General features: G+C 44.0%; 2 protein-coding genes across 3 annotated transcripts in view; one reads left to right on the forward strand and one right to left on the reverse strand.

The window, feature by feature from the left end:
* Positions 1-3,909: 3,909 nt before the first annotated feature.
* ACTR1A (ARP1 actin-related protein 1 homolog A, centractin alpha) lies at positions 3,910-19,907 on the reverse strand. The gene is made up of 11 exons (XM_018553424.1): positions 19,758-19,907; positions 16,450-16,514; positions 16,289-16,364; positions 16,059-16,184; positions 14,366-14,490; positions 12,515-12,731; positions 11,462-11,554; positions 9,596-9,770; positions 8,389-8,450; positions 6,404-6,444; positions 3,910-4,435 (listed from the first exon to the last, which is right to left on the reverse strand). The coding sequence occupies exons 1-11, from the start codon at positions 19,803-19,805 to the stop codon at positions 4,333-4,335; spliced, it is 1,131 nt and encodes a 376-aa protein (XP_018408926.1). The 5' UTR covers positions 19,806-19,907; the 3' UTR covers positions 3,910-4,332.
* Positions 19,908-22,195: 2,288 nt separating this feature from the next.
* SUFU (SUFU negative regulator of hedgehog signaling) overlaps positions 22,196-24,605 on the forward strand; it is a 36,457-nt gene continuing 34,047 nt past the window's right edge. For both annotated transcript variants that reach the window (XM_018553405.1, XM_018553406.1), the window contains exon 1: positions 22,196-22,532. In XM_018553405.1, the coding sequence (XP_018408907.1) occupies positions 22,390-22,532 (143 nt within the window). In that variant the 5' untranslated portion in view covers positions 22,196-22,389. The remainder of the gene's footprint in view (positions 22,533-24,605) is intronic.

A 24,605-nucleotide genomic window follows, 5' to 3' on the forward strand; every position in this document is an offset into this window, starting at 1 on the left:
TTTTTTTTTTTTTTTTTTTAAATGGCAATGCCCAAACCCTTTGGCCTGTTCTTTTATTTTCCCAGTTATAGGCATATTTGTGTATTTCTGAATTAATTACACCTGCTCCTTGTGAAGGAATAACAATGGTAAGATTAATAGAGTACTTTGTGCGAGAGATTATTATATTATACAGGATTTATATAGCGCCAACAGTTTGCACAGCGCTTTACAATAGACAGATACATGAGATAGAAAAGGTGTCAAATACTGTCCATGTCTCTCCTCCATCAAGCTGCTCAGAATACCAGTCTTGGCCAAAGCTAGCTGCCATAGTAACACCAGCACAAAAAGGCACGGGCCAAGCCTCTATGCACAGCTAATAAGTTTATTCATGTATTGCTATGCAGTGCTTTGAGGGCAGGTTCACACCATTTTCCGGACCAGATCTGGTTCTGAAAATGGTGTGAACCTGCCCGCAGTTCCAGTGCACTCTAGACCAGAGATAATGACTTGTGCAGTATTTTTCTGGTCTGGAATGGACTGCACTGGTGTGAACAGAGGCCAGAAATACCACAGGGATACATTAGGATGCATTTTGGGCCCAGAAACAATCTGGTCTGGAAATTATGTGGTGTGAATGGGCCCTAAAGGAGACTGTTCACTTTGAATGGGTCTTGAACAAGCCTCAATACACACACACAAAAAAAAAATCACTACTGCACTATATTTGGACATGACATCTGTGCATTGGGGTGTGCGGTAATGCCACTAAATGTTTTGACATAGTATATGTGTACTTAGGAGCATATACAGCTCATTGCAGCAATGTGCAAAGATACCCTCTGTGCCACCAAATGTTGCATATCGTTTTGTGACCTAATATAGCAGATATTGAAGGGGTAGGCAACCTCAGCACTCCAGCTGTTATGGAACTACAAGTCCCATGAGGCATTGCAAGACTGACAGCCACAGGTATGACATTGAGACAGATGCATCATGGGATTTGTAGTTTCACCATAGGTGGAATGCTGAGGCTGCCTACCCCCGTAGGATTGGAATATTATCATCCTGTACGGATGTCATCTTACTTCCAAATCTGTTACCGCACAGACAAAGGTGCAGATCCACCCTTAACCTTCCACAATCTCTATCTTAAGCTAGCCATACACCTAGTTTTTTTCCATCAGCCTATGAGCAGATGGAAAAAGTGCAACAGATTCCTCCATCTAAACTAAACTGTGTGGCTGGAGGAATCTCCCCCTGGGCCAAGCTTCAGTATCTTGCTAGTCGGCCCCGCTGGCTGTCAAAAATACCTGAGCAATCTGATTGGATGCAGGCATAATTCAGGGCCGACTAGCAAAATACTGAAGCTTGGCCCAGGTGGAGATTCCTCCATCCACACAGTTTAATGTAAATGGAGGAATCTGTTGTACTTTTTCCATCTGATCAGAGGCCGATAGATTTTCTATAGATTTTTTTTTTCTATTAGGTGTATGGCCAGCTTTGGACTGGGGTCAGAGATAGAAAGTCCCGTATAAGCTGTTACCAGACAAATGAAAACACCATTTAGCATTATAGCTTCAATTACCCAATTAGTATAGCAATATAATGACACTGCAATAAACAATCCACTATACAGTTGAGTTAAAGGTATCATTTAGTGTTGAATCATTAAAGCAGTAGTTAATAAATACAAAAGACAAATCATATGCAGCTGTAGACCAGAGAAGAAAGGGATAGTTCTGAACCCAGGTTTTCAGCCTCTGATGTAGCAGCATTTTGGTTTCTATAAACAGTGGTAAAAGTGTCAATTCCTATGTGACCAGGACCAGCGATCAAATAAGCATAAATATGTTTCTGCAATTATTCTTGTACTGATGGTAGATTTACCGGTCTCCATGCAAGTGATTATGGGTGGAAGAAAAGTGTAGATATTACTTACCACTGCTACCTCTATCTGCAAACTTAAAGCATCTTGTACTCTTGTGTGGTATATACAGAGGTAAGTATATATACCTCTTAAGTGTATTACATTTATTCAGTAAGACAATGCAACAAGCAAGAATGATATGCAACGTGAGCAGAACCATAGTGATCAATCGGCTTTCTGGGTATGGGAGCGAGATCAGCTGGAGATGGCTGAGGATGCTTTTGGTTACTACAGATACTAACATTATTTTGCTTGTTGTTTTTTTTATAGGTTTGAATTGTAAATCCGATTAATACACACAATAGGTGGAGTGCTCACTATAACTGCAGTGGAGATAAGCAATATTTACATATCAGTTAAAGACCCCTCCCCAAAAAACACACTTGGATGGAGTTCTCCTTTTAAAAAAAAAAATGATTGAACAAACCATTAAAAAGGGACTGCTACAGACATTTTACGTTTTGGACATGTCTCAAGAGCACTTATAAATACAAGCTGTTAAGCATTCAGAAAATGGAGAGCAACGTATACTAAAAAGATCTACTAAGAATCCCAATGGGTGACACTTCTAGCAGGTAAGATACATGCCGACTAGGAAAGAAGCTGGGGCCAATGCAAACCATGTCTGTATAAAGCTGTTCTACCTCTTACCTAGTACGATATTAAACTATGTTAGAATTACACCACACATGTGGCTCCCATATAATAAACAGGTGTCCACAACAAGTTTAAAGTGGGGACAATCCTTTAGGAATCCCCTCTCTGCAACTGTATAAAAAAAAAAATAATAATATCAGCACACAACTCAAGTGAACAAAATAATACAAAAGTAGACACATATATACCGAGACAGAAATGTTAGACTTTATGTAGTTTTGCTTCAATTTATAGTGGTATTCAATGTCATTTCCTTTGTAGGGTAGGCAAAAAAAATGTAAGAACAGAAACTAAGTTAGGACTATGACAATTGGCTCCTGATCCCAGGTATACAAAAGATGTAGAGACAGGGTTACCTAGTTGCCCCCTTCCCCCTCAGATATACAGTGACCCAAGGATAGAGGGTTACCTGGTTAGCTCCTTCTCCCAGTTATACAAAGACCCAATGATGGGGAGACAGGGTTACCTAGTTGCTCTTTCCTCCCAAATATTTAAGGATCCAAGGATGGAGAGGCAGGGTTACCTAGTCGCTCCTTTCTCCCGATTATTCAAGGATCCAATGATGGGGAGACAGGGTTGCTTAGTTGCTCCTTTCTCCAAGGTATACAAGGACCCAAGGATGGAGAGGCGGGGTTTCCTAGTTGGTCCCTCCTCACAGTTATACAGTGAAGCAAGGATGGAGAGGCAGGGTTACCTAATTTATCTTTCCTCTCAGGTATACAAGGGCTCAAGGATGGAGAGGCAAGGTTTCCTTGTTAGTCCCACCTCCCAATTGTACAAGGATCCTATGATGGGAGGATTACCTAGTTGCACCCTCTCCCAAGTATACAAGGACACAAGGATGGAGAGGCAGGGCTACCTAGCTGGCCCCTGTTCCCAGCTATACAAGGACCCAATGATGGAGAGACAGGGTTTCCTAGTTGCTCCTTCCTCCCAGGTATACAAGGATGGAGAGGCAGGGTTTTCTAGTTGGTCCCTCCTTCCAGGTTAACAAGGCTGATGAAACAGGGTTACCTAGCTGGCCCCTCTTCCCAGGTGTACAAGGACCCAAAGATTGAGACAGGGCTACTTAGTCCCCTTAGTTTCTGCATATAAAATATAAAACACAGAGCAGACATTACAGGTTACCAGACTAATAAATCCTATAGGTGAACATCCTGGAACCTACACTGACCTGCAGACAGGCTTTGTCACAGGGATACTTTACCAAAAAGAAATAAAAATATTCCAGATGTCCAACTATATAACTATACTGTTCTTTTATTATCATGCAATAGAAACATTTCCAAAATCCATGTCTTTAAACTAGTCTGACATATTACAGGTTCAAGAAACGTTTTTTGTTGACTCAAGTAAACGTAATTCTGAAGGCCTGTGTGGCGAAGAAGTGCGGGGGTCACATACGTCACTGAACAGTTCATTATGTGCTGCCAGCTAGGTTTTTTGTCTTTATACTTTATGTACGGTAATCTGTTAAGGATAAATAGGCTATAATGCGATAAAATATTTTCGCAACAGACCATTTACAGACCCTGGTGCAACGTAACACATAAATAGGAATGGGATAAAGGCTTTCCTCTCCGATGGGTTTATTCGGCTGCCCTCTTCTGCCCTCGTTTAACCACTTCTTGGCATGCTGGAGAGCGCATACAGACACATACATTCACACCCACCCACCAGTCACCTCCCAACCACACTCTCATACTCAAAAAGCGAGTTTTAAACTGAAGTGGACTGATACAGAGACTTGGTCTTTTGGGACGTTAGAAAGTTTTCCTGTGGATAGCTCGGGGCCCGTCTTCTTCATATTCCTTCTTGGAGACCCACATTTTCTTGAAGGTGTCCAAAGAAGCCAAAATAGATCCACTGAAAAGGTAAAACATGTGTATTTGAAACTGAATCAAATGGGGATCCCTGTAGTAGCAATGGTTACATCTATTTGCCATTTCCCTCCAGAGTCCTCTAGTATTGTTACAATGTATTGCTGCTACTAAGATGTATTCATTTTCTATGATCCTCAGCTCCATCTAGAGGCCATAATGCAGTATTTTCCTGATTCACCCAACGAATTAACCTTTTTTTTCATATTTGATCATCAACTATTCAATTTGCCCCATCCTCACAGAACAAACGAACCTACAGTTTCACTGAATAGCTATGCAATTTTTTTTTTTTTAATACCCTTACTTGTAATGTTGTCAGGCATTTGGCTGGTTTGTCAGATGCTACTTAAAGGGTATTTCAGCTACAGTCCATTGGGTTGAATAACATCACTTTGTCTCCCCATGTCTAGCCACTAATAAAATGTATTTTCTCATTTGCATTAGAGGGAAAATACTACTTGTGTTTAAAGCTAAGCTCCGGGCAACGCACTAAATACAGATGAAATACGTACACGAGAAGAGTTTGGCTAACCAAAGGATTATTATTCATGTCCATAAAGGGGGGGGGGGGCCTTTCACTTACAGGTTCCCTTCCCAATCTGTGACTAGACTGTTAAAAGGAGAAGGTGCAGACACTATAAAGCGCATCTCTCTGTCACTCTGCTCTCCCCTACTATGCACTACAGCACACCTAATTGGCTCTTTAAGCTGCTTCTACATCCTCCTGCTGTCCAGTCCACTGCAAGAGGGAGATACCAAGTCAAATTCAGGTACTTCCACTGTCTGCATTTTATAACTGCCTGGGAGTTCAGCTTTAAAGTCTGATAGAGGTGGAGAAATCCTATCACTGAAGTAGCCAAAAATACACGAAGCCAGTGTGTAATTCTACCCAACAGCATTCATTTCAAGAGGTATTAAATCAACTAAATACAAAATCAAGGTGCATCAAGACAACAGACGTGCAAAGAATTACAGTTCACTTTGTTTAGAAAGCAGCCACTGCCTAAAAAGAATTGCCTGGCCCCTGCTAGCCTGGTCTCTCTGCAGAGGTCGGAAATGCTGACTGATGAATCAGACCTATAGATCTGCAATCAGCAAAGTTCATGCTCTCTGTTGACAGAGAAAGCTCTAGCTCTGACTTGGCAAAGGGTTGCAGAGAGACCACTGCCCCCATTCAGAGAGCAAGGGTCCTTCTCACCAGCCTGCTGGCAGGGAACAGGCTTTTCTAATCAGGCTGTGACTGCTTTCTATGAACTGGGAGGCTTTGCTTTGTTTTCTTGATGCACCCGACTGTTTTTAAGCTAATATTACACATGCGATCATGATGTTGGAGAGTTACCACTAGAAATTGCTTATTAGTTTTTATGGAATGACTCCTTTTCTAGCTGGGGCAGTAAGATGTCCCTCCCTCGCTAGCCAGGAAGATTCAGAGTGTTCTTGGCCAGCATGTGAGCGATTTCAGAGAGGTAACTAGAATACTATCATGTCTCTCGGCGGCAGGGTCCCCCAGGTGACATCACCTTTATATTAAAAGTTCAACTGGGCTTTTTAAACATATTGGGAACTCATATATGGTTCTTTTATGTCAGCAAGGGTGGCACCTGCTAATGTTCCTTTCTATTTCAAAATCTACCTGCCAGTAGTAAGTCAAAAGCAAAAGGCATAGTGCTAATGTTTTGAATCCATGGGACAGAAAGGACTGCACCTGCCCACATATATTGTACAAGAGTAGCAATATATGTGCAACAATTCAATTAGCTGATCTCCATTAATCATTTATTCTTCATGTACGCAATGAAAAGACAACAAATTCAAGGTAAACCTGTCACAACACCTGAGCAGTATAAACTGAGCATATGCCTAATTAATGTATTACCAGGAGGAACCTCTCCTTCTTTAAATCAAAGTCGTATTTATGTTAAAAAAAAAAAAAAAAATCTGGGTTACTTACCCAATCCATGTAGAATATAATCGTTCTTGAGGAGCAGATATCTAGACAGAAAAATAAATATTGTAACACATTAAAAGCAAATCCTTAAATGATCATCTAACCTTGAATACCACTTTCGTGGTACCCTCTCCATTGTTCAAAGGTTTTCCAAACAATCCATTACTAAATCTAAAAAACTGATATCCAGGTTACAAATCATTTACTAAACTTTCCACCCCTCATGATAAATGTACCTCTCATCTCATCTGGAGAACCCTGTAGGGCACATGTACCAATGGTCTATAACCTATGCTGTGCGATCCAAAGCCGGTCCTTAAAAGTCTGACCCCAAACAAAAGTATTTCTTTTTATTTTAGGGCTTGTTCCACCATCTGTGGTGACCTGCATTCATTTGCACAGATCAATGCAGGCTCACAATTGTTTTCTAGGTGCCGTATTGACACAAGGCTGCACTGAGGTGGGTTGTGGTGTGAAAAAATGCCGACATGCTTTTTTTCAGCAATGCACCTCCTCATGTGACACCTGCCAGTGCTGATCACCGTTCTACAGCTCCTGGGTGAAATGTGATTTGTGACATTTCAGTTAAGTTAAACAGTGCCTGGCTTTGTAACAGCACAAGGCATTGCCGCTTCACACCAGACAGCAGGCTAAAACGGATTGTGAACGAACCCTTAAATTTAAAGAGGGTGGTAAAAGATAAAGAATTAGGCCAGGCTTTATTTGTACCAAGGCAGATTTCTTCTCTCTTCCTCCGTGGTCATTATTAAGGAGAACTATGGGGTTAAGGCTTTACCCCATTAGTTCTCCTTAGGGTAACGGGAGGAGACAAACTAGCGTCCTCCCGTCACCCTAGGCTCAGTATACCGCGAGCTGTAGCTCGCGGTATACTGAGACGCCGCAGCTGAAGCGGATCCCGACAATTATGTCTGGATCCGCCCAGCTGCGTGACTGACAGCTGGCTCTGCCTATCTAGAGGCAGAGCCAGCTGTACCCGCCCCCTCCCGGTCTGCCAGTCAGCGCTGGCGGATCGGAGCGGGGGGAATCCAGCCCCTCCGGTCACGGCAGAGAGCCATGACAGGATCGAGAGGTGAGCGAATGCCGGTATGTGTTCGCTCACCTCCCGATCTACTGAGCCGACCTGTGACAGTCTCATTGTCACAGGTCGTCTAGAACAAGGAGGTGAGTGAAAAGCACTCACCTCATAGTTCTCCTTTAAGGAAGCAAGGAGATCACAGATAGCAGGAAAATCAGAGCCTTTATTGCCATTCCTATATTTGTTGGAGAGATTCACTTTCTGTCCCAATAACCGCACAGCAGGTGAGGAGGAATCTCCCCAGTGGGGTCACAAACAGCAATTTAAACAAGACAGGAAATTAGAAGATAAAGATGGGGATCCCTGTAGTAGCAATGGTTACATCTATTTGCCATTTCCCTCCAGAGTCCTCTAGTATTGTTACAATGTATTGCTGCTACTAAGATGTATTCATTTTCTATGATCCTCAGCTCCATCTAGAGGCCATAATGCAGTATTTTCCTGATTCACCCAACGAATTAACCTTTTTTTTTCATATTTGATCATCAACTATTCAATTTGCCCCATCCTCACAGAACAAACGAACCTACAGTTTCACTGAATAGCTATGCAATTTTTTTTTTTTAATAAATAGACCCCTATGTAAATACACGCTAATTTACTAACTTTGAATCATAAACCTATACATGAGCCTACTAACAGTGCATGTCACTAATGTCTAGGTTGACTAATCTGCATCCTGTAATGTTAACTACCCGTGTGGATACCTGTGAGGAAAACTTATATGTTCCCACTGATGAGATTTACCCTCATTTTCTATCCAAGTAGCTGAATCTCCCCAAAGTGGATACAAACAGCAAACAAAAACCCATGAGCTAACATTTCTCCACTTTACAAAAAACAAAATGATGCAGACAAAAACAATTAATAAATGAAAGAAAAAGAAACATACCCTTATTTTTACATCTTTTGGTGCTAATTTTTTTACTTCACTCAGAAGTCTGTCCCCAAATCCTGGAAGAAGATGACACATGGTTACAGAGCAGTCCGAGTACAGTGAATAACAGTAAGTGGTCTCAGTGACCTTCAGTATTAATGCAGTGTTCATCATATAAACAATAAATGCAAAATCTGAGTTGGAAACTGCACATGAATGCCCCATATGAACTTGGAGAATTTAGGTTGCACTGTTTGTAGGGTCTGTGTTAGGCTGACAGTACCAAGGTTCCTACTACCCATCCTTCCTCTGAAGAACACTGTAGTGCATGTGTTACTATGCAGGAAAGCCAGATGATGAAAGGTCTGTGTTAGGCAGGCGGACACTACCAAAGTTCCAACCACCCATCCTTCCATGTAGAACACTGTACTGCATGTGTTACCATGCAGGAAAGCCAGATGATGTAAAGTCTGTGTAAAAGGTGCCCATACACTGCACGATTCTCGTATGAGAATCGCGGGAAATGGAAGGCGTGCGACCGTTTCTACTGTACGGTCGCACGTCTTCCGTCGTGCCAGCAGGCTAGAAAACCCGCCGGGAATCGTGCAGCATGGACAGCGAGGCGAGAGGTTTTAGTTTTGTCTAGGAATACAGTTATAGTTAAACTTAAAAATACTTTTAAATAAGATTTAAAAAGTAAAATGATAATATGTAAACCTTGGCACCAGCACTTACTGTATAGTGACCAGTCCCCCCTGCCTGCCTCAGACCACTCTCTCATCAGACAGCAGTCTGAACAATTTCAAATGATAGAAGCCACATCCTTGTCTGTATTCATATACCACATCCTTGTCTGTATTCATATACAGGGAATGAGTAGAGTGCATGGTTGTAACACCTGTTTTACTTACACCAGGGCCTCGGCTGATCACCTTCAGAGAACACCGCTACATACAGAGAACCAACTACTGTGACGCCACCATGGTAAGTAAAAATAGACTTTATACATCAAATCCAATCTGACACTGAATTTTCTCATATTAGGTGAGAAGTGCTTTAAGGATACCAGCAGTAACAAATGAATATACTATAAAGAACATATGATTTAGATTTGCCATTGCAAAGTATGACTAATGATTTGGTTACCGTACTTTGAAAATCCACGTGGGATGCACCCAAGCTTTCTAATGCAGCAGAAAAAAACAATGATATTAGTCAGCACCTTTAAATAAGGTGGATCCTCCAGAGAGCACTATGTTGGAGAACAAGGTCCGCCTTAGGTCCATGTCTGACTTCTGAATGGCGAATACTAACACCTCGTGAATTCCTTCACACTCCTCTCCAATAAGGTCTGGTCGGAACAGCAGCTCAGGTGCCCGGAATCGGGCTGGGCCAATCTACATAGAAGAAGAAACATCTGTAAGATTAACAAGACAACAGAAGGTGCAACATCTGAAACTTCAGAAATGTTGGCACTACTTGTCTACCACACCCAGAGATCACACACGGGTGAGTCACTCGGCACAGCCATCCCAGAATGCCTTATGATCTGTATAAAGGACAATGCAGAGCTAAATCAGGAGGTCTATGTAGTCCAGGAATGAATACCCTTACTGTGCTGTTATGGCATCTTGAACACATTCGTATTAGGTTTTTGAGGATGTCCAATTAAAAAAGAAATATGAACATAATGGTCATATGAAAGGCTTGGCTTTCTTCCAAAAGGGAAAAATAAGCAACTATAAATATATTTTTCAAAATGTTCTGGCTGGGCAAAAATATTGACTTTAGATGTACTGTATTCCTTACTAGTATGTGTTAGGGCTCATACATACCATGTGGGGTGACCTATATTACTCTGCACAGATCAATGCAGGCTCACCGCATAAGGCACAGAGAGAACTGCTCCTCATTCACACCACAACGCTGCCTTCAGGTGGGTTGCAGTATGTTGCATAAAAATGCAGACATGCATTTTCCCATAATACATCGCAGCCCACCTGAAGTCATGATTCATTGGCGGTGAATAGAAATTAATAAAATGTCATTTTGTGACATTTCAATAAAGTTTAAAAAAAAAAAAAAAGGTAAATAGTGCCTTGTGTTGTAAGTAGCACAAATCGACAACCACTGCAGGGCACAAAACACATTAGAGCCATACCCTCATTGACTCAGTGACCACACAGAAATAATCTATCCAACCAGGACCCAGACGGGGATTAAAAGGCATGTTAAAAAAGTCTATCATTGCATTTTATCCAAAAGAACATAAAGTGCAGCGTCAGCCAGAGTTTAACAGCTCTATTGCTTTGCACACCTCTCAGTAACACTGTAACCATGTCTACAGGAGGAGGGAGCAGAGGGATGACCTCATCAATATTCAGCTACTCATGCTTTCTCCAGAGACATGAAGGGTGGGTCCTGGGCCAAGCTGTACCGTTTCACTATATTATGAATTTCAAGGAGGTCCAGAAACTGGTTGTGCCTTCTAGGAAGGTAGCTTGGAATGTAAGACTAGCTGAACAGAGATACAAATACTTTGACAGTCACAACAGCTGACTGTAATTGAATCCTGTATTTAGCTATTTGCCCTGCATCCAAGCATTAATGCCAATTTTAAGTGTACCTTTAAAAGGAGAATCCACAAAACATTTAGGAGGTTCACACTGACTTGGTATACATAACTTTTGACATGAGCTATCCTTGGGAACTTCACAAATGCTATAAAACTAAATTCTGTGCATCTAAAGCATTAACAAAAACATAACCTATATGCAGAGTAACAAATATGTGAAACTCTTCAGTGAGACAAATACAGCATTTTAATTACGCTGTAAAAAGAATGAAAGTCACCAATAAAAAAACCTAATATATAGTAAAGCAGTCACACCCAAAGAGTTAAGGATACTTGTCATTGAAGCATTGCAGCAGCCCTACTACTGCTATTACTCATATTACAGCTGCCATGTCATTTATGTGTACTAGCGCCCTGTCTAGACTTTCCAAGCAGTAGTTTCCTATTTCCCAAAGGCCTGAGTTAGTCAATGCACACTGACATGTCTATACAGTCCACTGCTTGAGTACATACCTCAATGGTGCTTCCGTCAGGTAAGTAATACTGGGCCTTCTCTGTCTCCAACGTCTCATCTTTTTGTGGATTTATGGACAGGTAACATGCACGCTACACAGAACAAGAGAGAACATTTGTAAAAAGCTCACAGAGTGCAGTGAAATCACAGTAAGCCGCTTCAGTAAAGGAAAGGAGCCAGTACAACTGTACAAGAGTGAAGATAAGACTGGGGTTCAGCTTTAACATGTAATAAGAAATTTGTTTTAAATATGATTTGCTAGATGGACACATTTTCTATCCATCATACAGTCTATAAAAATGATATCTGATCAGGTAGACCCTTACAATATGCAGTGGGAGCAAATCAAACCTGAACCACAATCTGACTGCACATGGCCAACTATAATTACATCTGGGAATCTGCCCACAGACATGACCATCTGGCTGAACCAATCATTTGTGTTCAGGAGGATGTCCCACCATTGCAATGTTTGATGGTGGTCAGATCATGCATGCCTATCCACCCACCTTATGACTTCAATTAGGATTGCACAGATACCAAGTACAGTACTCGGTACAAGTACGAGTACATGTACCGATACTTTTGCGCTCCAAGACTAGACTAGAGAAAAATTCAGAAGTTAGGAGGCAGCTGTCATTTGTAAGGAGCACACGGAGCTCCTGGGATTTGTACATCTGTTTTAATGTACGATTTTGTTTTTATAAATATAAATAAAGGGATGCACAGATACCAGTTTTGCGAGTACGAGTACTGGTACTTGCCGAGTACTTACAAGTACGAGTACCGATACATTTTTGTTTATTGTCATGTGACAGTTTTTCTAAAACAATACAGGACTAATGATTTCAGGACAGTGGTGGAGTGCCAGAGCCAAGTCCCAGCTGCAACCGCTGCAACCTTGGTAGTTCTTGTGAAAATGCCAGGTATCTGCACTGGTACTCGAAAAGTATCTGTGCATCCCTAACTTTAATGCCACTTTAGCTGTGTTTTAAACCCATACTCCACGTTTTACCACTTTTGTACACCTCAGAAATAAAAGCACTACAAACCTCCTTAATGGTTTTGACAATTTCAAACTCAGCTGAGGTATGGAAGTCATAGCCCTCTTTCCGCAAATAAAGCCGGAGGAAGCGGGAGACATCTCGGCCAGCAATGTCAATCCTCATGATGGAGTGAGGCATGGCAAAGCCTTCATAGATGGGCACTGCGTGTGTTACTCCATCTCCGGAGTCCAGGACAACCCCCGTTGTTCTCCCTGTGGCATAGCTGGATGGAGGAAGAGAAGATATTTATTCATTCTTTTATTGAATATAGAGAGAGATTTTTTTAGTGAAAATCACAGCAATAAACACCAGTCTGAGATTGTAAAAAAAAAAGAATAATCATAAAATATATATCTATAGCTTGCCTCTTGGATAAACTCTTAAGCCTGACCCACAAAACAAGCAGCAGTACACAGTGTAGTTTCAAACACCCTCATAATATTTTAAACTTGTATATTACATCTCCTCCACTGAACAGCAGGCTATGCCACATACCAGACCTTTCACTCTGGATGCTGAATGGTTAGCAAGGAGACAGACAAGGGGGGCTTACTACGGATCAGTATATTCAAGTGCTGGATTTGACCATTCACTTATTACAATGACATTGTAATAAGTCTGAGCGGACACCGTGCTGACATTTTTCCAAGAGGATTAAAAACTACCAGAGCATAATTTTCTCTTTGATATGGCCCAAGCATTGTGTATGCACACAGTTATTGTGCAGAGCCTCCGTTGTACATTCTCAGCTCTCTATGGGGGCATATCCGTCAACTGCCTACCAGGACAGTAGACCAAGATCCTTCTATCTAATATAGGATGCTACGGGGACTCTTCCACCTAGGGTGCTGTGCTGGAACCCCACCCGATTTCAGCTATGATTACATCTCTTTAACCTCTTCCTGCTGGCTGTATGCATATTTATGTGGCAGCAAGGTCTTGAGTTCTGACGCCAGGTTACCACATATATGCGTACAGCAGGCACTCCCTGACTGTCACTGACAGCTCTGGGTCACTGTTTATGTTCAACAGCCAGTGGGAAAAGCTCCCAATTAGGTGACCACTGTGTCAGCCAATCACAGTGATCCCCTGTTTGAAGTCCCTCTGGTGTTCAAAGCATAATAAAAAGGTAAGCTCCCGCTGGCTGCAAGAGGTTGAGCGGACTGCAGAAATGGATCTGCATTTGAAGCGGATCCGCTGCCTCAAGGTTTAGGGCATGATCACACGATTTTCCGGTCCAGATCTGGTGCAGATCTGCAGACGCAGTGCCATGCGTGCAGTGCGTTTTGACGCTTTTGTGCCTTTCCGGACAAAAATGTGACATGCAGTATTTTCTCTGTCCGGACCAGAACGGACTGCGCACGCAAGAACTGTAGACCATAAAACACATAGGGATACATTGGCATGCATTAGCGCACGGTTCTGGTCCGGACACAATCCGGACGTCGTGTGAACAAGCCCTTAATCAACTCTATTAAGAAAGTATATCAGTCCAGAAGGCCCAGGCACTCATACAGATGAGCCTTTAGTTATACACCTATTAAATCAAGATAGTTCATAACTAGGAATAAATTAATCCTGCGTGTGCAATTGCAATCTTCAAAAACCATGGACAAAAGATTAAAGCAAAGGAATATCCAAGGAACAGAAATGAAACTCATGTATGAATGTATAAATAAATAAATGATGTGGAAGGGCCGCCTACAGCATCTAATCAGATTCCAGCTGAAATGTAGTTTGCAGATTAAGAAAAAAAAAGAAAAGCAATTCACTTTTACACAGGAAGCCTGAAGTCAATAAGAAAATCAATAGAAAAGTAGCACAGAAAACCATACAGACATATAGTGAGACACTCACAGGCTCAGCACAGCTTGCATGGAAATGAACAGTGCTGGAACATTAAAAGTCTCAAAGAAAACTTCTGCCGCTCGTTCGCGATTTTTCCGGGGATTCAAGGGCGCTTCTGTTAGCAAGACGGGATGCTGTGGAAAAGAATTAAAGATTATCAAGCCAATCTATATTGAATGTCAGTGTTTTAATACTTTGCCCTAAAAAAAGGGGTTAATATCCGTGGTATTTGCTTAGCAGAGTCGAAAGCTTTTAAAAAAATAATAATTTAAAGGGTTAGTTCACCTTCCACAAAATTACAATGCAGTCAAATGGCCTTAGTTTAAAAATCATAGTGCTAGTTCCAAAGAGGGAGTGGTTATAATTCCATACCTCTCAGCCAACCGCATCTTCTGAAAAGCCTGGTCAAAAAAGTAGCCTCCCGAGCAGTCCATGCTGTCCTACGTATAGGCTAGGATGAAAGGCCCTATCTGAGCTCAGCGGAGGTGGAGCACAATGCACATATGCGGATTTGTAGATGAGGAAGAAACTCGTTCCTGGGATGATGGTGGTGTTCTCAACAGACGCAGCGTGGCGCGGATAGCTCAGAATGCTTTTTTTTTTTTTACAAGGCTTTGCGGAAGCCTGCAGGTATGGAATTTAAACAATGCTCAATTTTAAAAAAAAAATCACCATGACTGTAATCTAATGGGGCCCCTTGACTGCGCTGTAATTTTCAGTATAAAGGTGAACTATCCCTTTAATTTGAATGTTGTACATGCAGGGTGCCTCCAAAGGCTACCAATACAGGGCATGTTGGGCTTTCAACATAGAAAGCTCAAAAACAGGCAAATCGATTTCAGGCACCCAGGCCAGGCATCAGTTCTAAAATGAGAAGAGAAAGGACACAGAGGTGCTGTTTGTGTGACAGCTTTCCAGATCTATTTATAAATGTTTTCACTCAGGGCTGGTTCAGATTTCGGCAATCTTGGGACCGTGCGAGCGTGTGCGGGTGCATACAGCAGTTACCACGCAGCCCCATTGATTTCAACGAGGTTTGTACATCGTACAAAAAAACAAAAAGGGTACAAGTTTGGCGACATGCACCGCGCAGTTTTTTAACCCGCGATCGTGTGCAACTGCACAGGCGGTATCTCAGTGGGAAACCGCGGAAAATGCCTGGGGCGACTGGAGTGCCATTAAATAAAATAATTTCGTGCACAATTGCTGCACGGTCACGGATCGCCCAGGTGTGAACCTGGCCTCGGGAATCACACATTTGAAGGTGTTATCTGCTTTCTTTTTGCCATCAGAAAAGCAATATGCTACACATAGGGGTTCATTTATCAATGTTTTCCTACAATAAGCACACAACTTTCACCCAAGATTCACACATTTTCCTACGAGAATTTAATTAGAAAATGTGTGAATCCTGCGTGAAGCTATAAAACAAACCCCTATGTGTAGCATGTTGTTAATAAAATGATTTAAAGTGTGTGGCTTTCCAATGCCACCAAAAAAGCAGAAAACAGCTTCAGTTGTGTCCCACATGGACAACAGACATCGCATTTGCGGCACAGCTTTAGCCTTGAAAGCCTAATGCAGGCAAACAGCTGATTGTCAGAAGAAAACTGACTACACCGTTTAGCATATGGGCACTCCCAAACAGGTTTCCTATTTTCTTTCAAAGTGGACAAGCCCTTTAAGGATAACTCCACCGTACCTCTTCAGAAAACGTCTGAAGCTGATCTTTTGAATAGACATACTGCCAGATGCGTTCCATGTCATTCCAGTCCTTCACAATGCCGTGTTCCATGGGGTATCGGATAGATAGTAAGCCTCTGTGTTCCTAGAAGGAAAATGTTACAATATGTCAGTATTACATTGGAATATATCCCCCACAGGTTAAACACTTCAGGAAATATTCAGTGGCTACTTTACAAAGAGCCTTACCTCTGCCTTTGGTCCAATAAATAGATCTCCTTCTAAGGCACCAGCCATGACTCGAATATGCTTTGGCCGCCCCACACTAAACAGAAACACAACAGAAGGTTACAAGCTTCACCTTGTACAGCAGCAACATAACAGTTCATCAATAAAGGAGGCGCACTTACTAGTTAGGAAAGCAATACTTTGGGATCTGATCACCAGCAAAGCCAGCTTTAATGACTCCAGAGCCCTAATGGGAGAAAAGGTACAATGTCATAACAGTAACTATATTAATATAGCCGTACAATGTATAATACCAGAAGGCGGGGGGGGGACGACACAATGGGATTTTTCAGTTAGATTTTTGCATTTCTAATCCCCGGCTGTTCACAATTCCAGCAGCCTTCAGTTAAAGAGGTTCTCCAGTTTTCATTTCTTGCAAAGATTGTTAAGCACTAGTCACCACTTCTACAGAAATACCCCCTATACCCAAGTGGTAGATGACCCTACCCAAACACAACCTCTGTGCAGCAAGTCTTCTAGGATCTTGCTGGGTAACCACCGCCAAGGTACCTCACTACTATAGCGAAGCTCTCAGGTCTCTATTCCTAGGAATATAAACATCACTGACCCTGCTGGACTGGATGAGGCTTCTTGTGTTCCATCTCAGAACACAGGAGATAAAGCCATAGCTGGCAAGTGAAGCCAATTCCTAGGAATGCCCAATCCCCTCCCGGCATCTCACAAAAAGAGCTACACATGCTTTTCCGTGCATTGTTGGCCTGTTGATCTGCACTGACGCACAGTGTACCCTTTGGTAATGGTCCTCGCATTGCCACTGATGGCTGTCAAAGTCTGCTGGGGACAGCGGATGTAAAGATCTGATTCTCACAGATGTTTAAGGTTACCCATAGGTGGATGCTGGGTGATGGGCTTATCTTAAGGCCAGGTTCACATCATTTTCCAGTACAGATCTGAAACACGGAGCGGATTTTTTTTACCTAACATGGGCTTTCCGGTGCATTTGCATGCGTTCTTCATGTGGTCTCCATGTGTTCCAGTACAGACCAGAGAAAATGAGACAAGCTGTATTTTTTTTTTTTTAGTCTGGTCCGGAACAGTCTGCGCTGGTGTGAACAGAGCCCAGAAATACTATAGGGATACATTGAGATGCTTTGTTGGTCTGGGAACAAACTGTTGTGGTCTGGACATGATGCGGACCTGGTGTGCACAAGCCCTAAAAGGCAGACTGGAGCCGGAATGCCAAGTGTGCCACACTAATGGAAGCAAACCTGCTCTGATCAATCTGTACACAGATTACTAAGTGAGTAGTGACAAACTAACCAAGACCACCATGACAGATTGCAGGATATGCAGCCACTGCAAACATCACTGGTGACAACTGCTTGCTGCACGGGTTACTGTAGAAGGCAAGGATGTACATGCAAAACTAACAAAGCATTTAGCAAGGATATTCCTTTACTGAAAATCCACGGGTGATCGGTCATTGGTAAGCGTGGTCACATGACTGCACGGGCCGATAAGAATCTCCTTTCTTCAAGGTCGCCATACCAGAAGGATAAAATGCTCTATAGAAATTCACGTGACCGTGCGGACCAATGACAGCTCGCCATTGCAAGAATGATGTTGCTACACAGCCTCCAGGACTGTGTAGTGAAGTTTTCAAGTATCAGGACCATTATTTGGTCTGATATGAGCAGAGGGAGATAATCTTCCTTGTTGCTAAGTGCAGTGGATATTGGGGGGGGGGGCTAGTCTGGTGTTGGGGAACATGGTGTGAGTTTGTTCATCTTATTTTTTTTTTATAATGAACCAATCCTTTAAACTTTTCATACTAGAAATCCAGGTGATAATGGATAGAAAATCCTTTGTATCTGATGGAATACATGGCATGTATATGCTTATTGTACAGAGCACACCACTATGGTGGACAACCATCTGGGGTCATGGAGTATGTTCCTCTTGCAAACCATATGCCAGAATTTTCCATATGGTTAAAAGGCTGACTATGGTCCTGACTGGTCAGCATGTATCACATGAATAAGATCATGGACCTTATTTGATCAATGACTTTGACCTAATATGACCATATAAGGCCAAATTATGTCACCAGCCTCCCGCCCCTTTGTTTACATGCAGCTGCAGGAAATGCCCGGCCACAGCTGATTGGACCGGGTTCCGGTTCGGCCTGAACCCAAGTTGATACCTAATCAGCACTCCAACAAGTTTGTATCAAAGTGCAAAACTCTTGTTTATTGAATGATCACATAGAAAAACTATTGCTTCATCTGCCACAGCACAGGGTGGGGGGCACTGACAGCTTTGCCTTGAATGCCAGAGCACCCTATCCTGGCACCAATTGGGAGACCAACGTCTGCATCCCAAGAGATCTGCCAGGCTGGGAACTTTGATCTGAAAGTGCTGGCAGATCATGGATGACCAGCATGATGCTGAACATCGGATGTACTGAAACTATTAGATCTCGGTGTAATTGTGTCATTTTCAGCCTCATCTGGGGTCTGTGTGATCACTGATTGGGAAGAAGAGCACATCATTGGGTTTTAAAGGATAACTGTACTGTAAAAGCTACCATTGCTGACCTCATCTGAAAATGCCAATTCCCTGGCTATGTTGGTCGAAGCACTCCAGTACATTTGCAGATCAGGATTTCTGACTTGTTCCAAGTCTGTGACTTGACCTGGTGCAAGGCAACTAGCATTTTCCAAGGAAGGCCTGCAATGGCAGCCCAGCCATCGACTGGAGGTAAGAGCCTCACTCTGCCCCCACAACACAGAGCACGGATAGGGATTGTGCATCGCCGTTCTCTGTTTGCTATGAATGCTCAGCTGTTCTACAATCACCGCCACACTTCACTGTGTTATCACATCCTACCCAATCTAAAGCCAACCTAACCCACATAATGGGCCAGCCCCCTCCCCACCGCTCCGCACCCAATCGACAAACCCCGCCCTTTCACAATGGCTCCAAACAGAAATCCAACAGCAGCTGCCAATCAAGCTAAGGCCCAATCAGAACTGCGGACAAGGGACGCCATTCATCCCCGCCTATTATCTGCTAGCTGAGCGGCGGCGATCTTGCCCAATGGGAATGCAGGTCCCGTCGGTTTACCACGCCTACCTGGACCCCAAGGCGTGTTCTGTGGCAGCAGCAAGTTAGATTGACTGCTCGCAGCCCCATCGCCCCCAAACACCTAATTGAAAAATAAAAAATCCACAGTCCCCATCTATAGCGGCTTCCCCTGTCACAGTCCGTGCGCATAGTGTGCAGGCCCGCAGCGCCGCTGAATATTGTAGCGGTGCTGTCAGTGTGGCAGGAGGGCGCGGTTGCAATAATGACAAAGGGAAAATGTAATGGCAGCACCGCTTCCACCCTCGTTTGCTGTACAAACCCCCGGCCTAGCGAGACATAAGGGAGCTGTGTGCAAATGCCTACTGTGTGCAGCGCTACTTACATTATCAATCACCACAGGCTGGTTCGCGATCACATCGTATGACTCCATGGCTGCTTCCTCCTGTCCAGGAGATGACGGGCCGGCTACAGCTGCGCCTGCGCAGACCACTAAGGGACGGTACGGCGCTCAGCCTCCTTTGCGCATGCGTGAAGGCCGGCCGTATTTTGCACATGCGCAAATAGGGGAATGGGCGTGGGCAGGATGTAGACGAGACAAGCCAAGTGAGGCTGCGCTGGCGAAGGCAGCAGTACATGGAAAGTGTGATCTCATCAGATGTCACTACTTATACTCTACATGAAGAGCCAGGCAGGGTACAGAAGACTCAGACAAAGCCTAGACATACATAGGCAGGCTTTGTTTCAGGCTTCATCTCAGACATCAACTTTAAATTTAATTTGTAGCTGCTGGTAAATTCTGTCCATCTGACAGATACAATTTGTATCAAAATCAGGCAAAAATCAGTGATCCCAAAAATGCGGCACAATGGCTAAAAGTGGCCATTTACGGTACTTGCCTTCAACTGACCCTTGGGGCGCTGTTATTCCCACTGATGTCAACAGTGCGATACTATTCCTCCTGCTAACATCAGTGATGGGGCACGTTTCCTTCTATTGACACCAACAACAGGGCACTACTCCTCCCGCTGACACCAAAAACAGGGCACTATTCCTTTCCTTCCACTGACACTAACGATGGGGCACTTTTCCTCCTGCTGACACCAACCATGGGGCGCTATTCTTTCCATCGATACTAGCAATGGGCCACTATTCCTACCACTGACACCAGCAATGGGCCACTATTCCTTCCACTGACACCAGCAATGGCCCACTATTCCTCCCACTGACACCAGCAATAGCCCACTATTCCTCCCACTGACACCAGCAATGGGCCACTATTCCTCCCACTGACACCAGCAATGGCCCACTATTCCTCCCACTGACACCAGCAATGGGCCACTATTCCTCCCACTGACACCAGCAATGGGCCACTATTCCTCCCACTGACACCAGCAATGGGCCACTATTCCTCCCACTGACACCAGCAATGGGCCACTATTCCTCCCACTGACACCAGCAATGGGCCACTATTCCTCCCACTGACACCAGCAATGGGCCACTATTCCTCCCACTGACACCAGCAATGGGCCACTATTCCTCCCACTGACACCAGCAATGGGGCGCTATTCCTTCCACTGACACCAGCAATGGCCCACTATTCCTCCCACTGACACCAGCAATGGGGAGCTATTCCTTCCACTGACACCAGCAATGGGGAGCTATTCCTTCCACTGACACCAGCAATGGGGAACTTTTCCTCCCACTGGTACCAATGACAGGGCACTATTCCTTCCACTGGTACCAATGACAGGGCACTATTCCTTCCACTGGTACCAATGACAGGGCACTATTCCTCCCAATGGTACCAATGACAGGGCGCTATTCCTAACACTTGTACCAACAATGGGGCACTATTCCCCCCACTGGTACCAATGACAAGACACTATTCTTCCCACTGACACGGCACTATTCCTCCCACTGAACTGTGAACTGTGTCAATTAAAAACAATGGCTTTCATCTGATCATTATGTTAGTTCTGCATTGAGCAACACAGCCCAATGCACATGGTGAGCCCTTGAAGGGCAAACAAAAAAAAGGACTCTTACAGTTGGGCTTTCTCTGCACTGCAAGGGCTAGCTAATTGTTCCCTTTTGTTCAGGGGGCCGAAGTAAAGCAGATTTACTTACCTGATCTGCACTTTCGGCGGCTCCCTCCAGACTGTTAGACTAGTACCCTCAACCTTTTCCTCCCTGGGCTTCAGTGGTGTATATACCACTGACATCATCACATCTAATGCAGAATTCATAGACCTACCTTAGACATGAGGATGTCTAGCGACATTACACCAGGTAGAGTGAAGGGAGTGAAGAGGAGGTCGCTGACCGCCAGGAGCGAGCATCAGGAATGTAAATCTACTTTACTCCAGCCCCTGAGAAAAATGAACAGCTATCTTTTTCACTGTGAGCATACTTATTTATTTGTCCAGATATGGGCTTTAAGAATGAGTGGCAACACTCCTGATAATGTATGCAAAGTTCTACCATGGTGAATGTGATGTACAAAAGACGCCTACAAATGTGTGCATGGGACTTAAGTAGTCATTTTTTATTAATTTGCATTTCTACTAAGCAGATATCGTTACAACACTCCTTTTACATTTATTATGTTTTATTTGTCACACAAAAATGGGGAAAGGAAACTAACCATATACTACACACATAAAAAAACCCTAAATGTATCCAACCAAAAACATGGCGGAGCCTCGTTACTGGCGACATTCTTTTTCCGCTCGACGATTGGGTGAGACACTAGCCACTGAGTTACTTGGAGAGGGACCCTGTGGTTACGGCACTCGGCCATTGGTTGGCTCGGTAGCCAATGGGACCAGACTGCTAAAAGCACCATCTACACTCCAGCAGCGAGCTGTGTGGCCGCCTCTCCAGAGATTTCTCTCAGGGGTTGCCGGGAAGGAGGGGAGGAGAGAGCTCCGCCGACTTCGTGTGAGAAGCGGACTTTTCCCAGCGGTGGCCCGGGCGTCCGCCGAGCTTCTTAGCGCTGAGAGTGTGCGGAGGGGATGGAAGAGATGAGGCCTAGCAGCGTACCCCAGCCCTTCCCGTCCATCTTCCCCCCGGGGCTGCATGCCATCTACGGCGAGTGTCGGCGGCTGTACCCGGAGCAGCCCAACCCCCTCCAGGTCACCGCTATAGTCAAGTACTGGTAAGCCTCCATTAGGCCGCACTGCACTCATACCTGCTATAGGTATATATATCATGTCAAGGGAGTGAGGGGGGACCGTCCTCGGTACTCCTCACCCCCCATAGTCCGCTTTACTTCACACATACTGAAGAGGAGGAGGCGGCTCTTCATATGACTAGAGGAAGCTGAGGTAGTGAAGTACAGCATGCTATAGAGAAATGAATGTTGTTTGCTGTGTTTCCAGGGACCGGCTATGCACAGTAAAGCTGGCCACACATGGGGTCTGGTTCCTGGTGATTCGGTCCGTGCGTCCCTGTCAGAACACCCCCCGGCTAAACGGTGACTGCAGCCAATCAGATGTCGGTGCTGTGCAGTATGAAGCAGCCGCAGGCACTCTGATTGCTGAATACAATGGCCCGCCGGGGGAAGAATTGAACTTTTTGTTCTTGTTTCTCTCATCCCTGCGGGCTAGAGGACGAGTGTGTGTCAAGCATGACTATCGTGTTACGGTGTGCTGCATCTGAGGTATGGGGCTGGAGTTTTATGTTTGTGCTTTCTGATGCATTGAAATGAATGGACTGTCTATGGGTGCTATCAGACGGATGTACTACTGTAACGCAGGATCTTCATGGCCAAAGCTGGAAGAAAGCTCCTGTGTCAAACATTGTGCTATGTTTACATGCGTACATGGACCCATTTAGCTGTTGCTGCTGAGGGCCATTGTGCCAATATCAACAGTGTGTAGCCAGTGGTGATGCTGCCTCTGCTGATAGCATGTCACTAATGCAGAGTGACCTCCACCGATTATGAATGACTGAAGGCTTGAGGTCACCCTTTGCATCCGCCGCCTCATCAATGACTAGTGTGTGATCAGCAGAGGCAGCGCTGCTGGATACACATTGTCAATATTGACATGTCAGCCCTGAGCGGGAGCCAATAGGCTCCATGTACACTGTACATATGTAAACATTTGTACGTTACATGTGTACTGTACTGCGTTTTATCACAACTGTGTGAATGAGCTCTGAAAGTGTGTCGAGTCAAAAAAACTTTTTTAGTTTTCAGATGTGGAAGCATTAGAAAGCCTCATGGGTTTGTATTAATGCTCCGTGAGAGAGCCTTCCCCTCACTTCCTGTCCTGCTGACAACAATTTACAAAACAGGAAATGAGACAAAATCTGCAACAGGGACACAGACAGAGATATGAATGTGATTTCTGCTGGTGCAGAACCTCTGTGCTCCATCCTGAATGGAGGATCCACATACATAGGAGCTGCCTGATCAGATCTTATTACACGTAGTCAGCTTCTTCATCTATGGTGGTTTTGTGGTATTCATAGACCAGACGTTGTTCACTGGTTGTTCACCTGTGGTCTGTTAATGAGTGTATACATATTCCTGTACGGTTGGAGTTCATTAGTCTCTGCTCATCCCCTTGAATAAGGAGGCTCCCCGCTCCCTGGAAACGTTGGTGTTATGTTCTGATATGGAACGTCAGTAAACTATCTGGATTGTAAGTTGGAATGTTGGCTTTTTGTACATTTAGATTTATATGGTAGTCCCATCTAGCCGGGCGGAATGGTTATAAATCTAATCCTTCCTTTATTCTTGTAGAAAATCGTTTCTAATGTCAAGGTCTTGTATTGCTGCTAGAGAATTCTTTTCACTTCCTGTCTGGTGAAATGTTGTCAGCAGGACAGGAAGTGTGGGTAAATCTCTAATAGAGCCCTAAATAGCACTAAAACCTGGCAGGGGTTCTAACCCTTCCCTGCCCTACCAAACACTAAAGAAAACCTTCGGCTGCACATACTGTACACTTTAACCTTTTTTATCCCATAGTTCTCTTTAGGGCCTCAGGAGGACATATACTAACCTCCTCCTGTGACCCAAAACTCGGTATATTGTGAGCTATTGCCCTGCTATATATTGAGAGATCTGCAGCCGGGACAGATCCCAACAATAATGTTGAGATCTACCCTGCTGGCTGTTTGACAACGGGCTCCCTCCCCTGTCCGTCCCTTCAGTCAGCGCTGGAGGAGAGGGGAGGAGGGAATCCCTGTGGGAAGCGATGACTGACAGTCACCACTCTCTGCA

Source organism: Nanorana parkeri, unplaced genomic scaffold (genome assembly GCF_000935625.1).
Source record: "Nanorana parkeri isolate BGI_ZX_2015 unplaced genomic scaffold, ASM93562v1 scaffold119, whole genome shotgun sequence".
In the NCBI taxonomy this organism is placed as follows: Eukaryota; Metazoa; Chordata; class Amphibia; order Anura; family Dicroglossidae; genus Nanorana; species Nanorana parkeri.

Bases quoted from the DNA above. Each gene is read 5' to 3' on its own strand.
- ACTR1A (XM_018553424.1), bottom strand. From the start codon at position 19,805: ATGGAGTCATACGATGTGATCGCGAACCAGCCTGTGGTGATTGATAAT. The intron at 16,365-16,449 runs GTAAGTGCGCCT...GTTTCTGTTTAG, and splicing joins AAGTATTGCTTTCCTAACTA to TGTGGGGCGGCCAAAGCATA. The intron at 14,491-16,058 runs GTACGGTGGAGT...TCTTTTCCACAG, and splicing joins TTCAGACGTTTTCTGAAGAG to CATCCCGTCTTGCTAACAGA.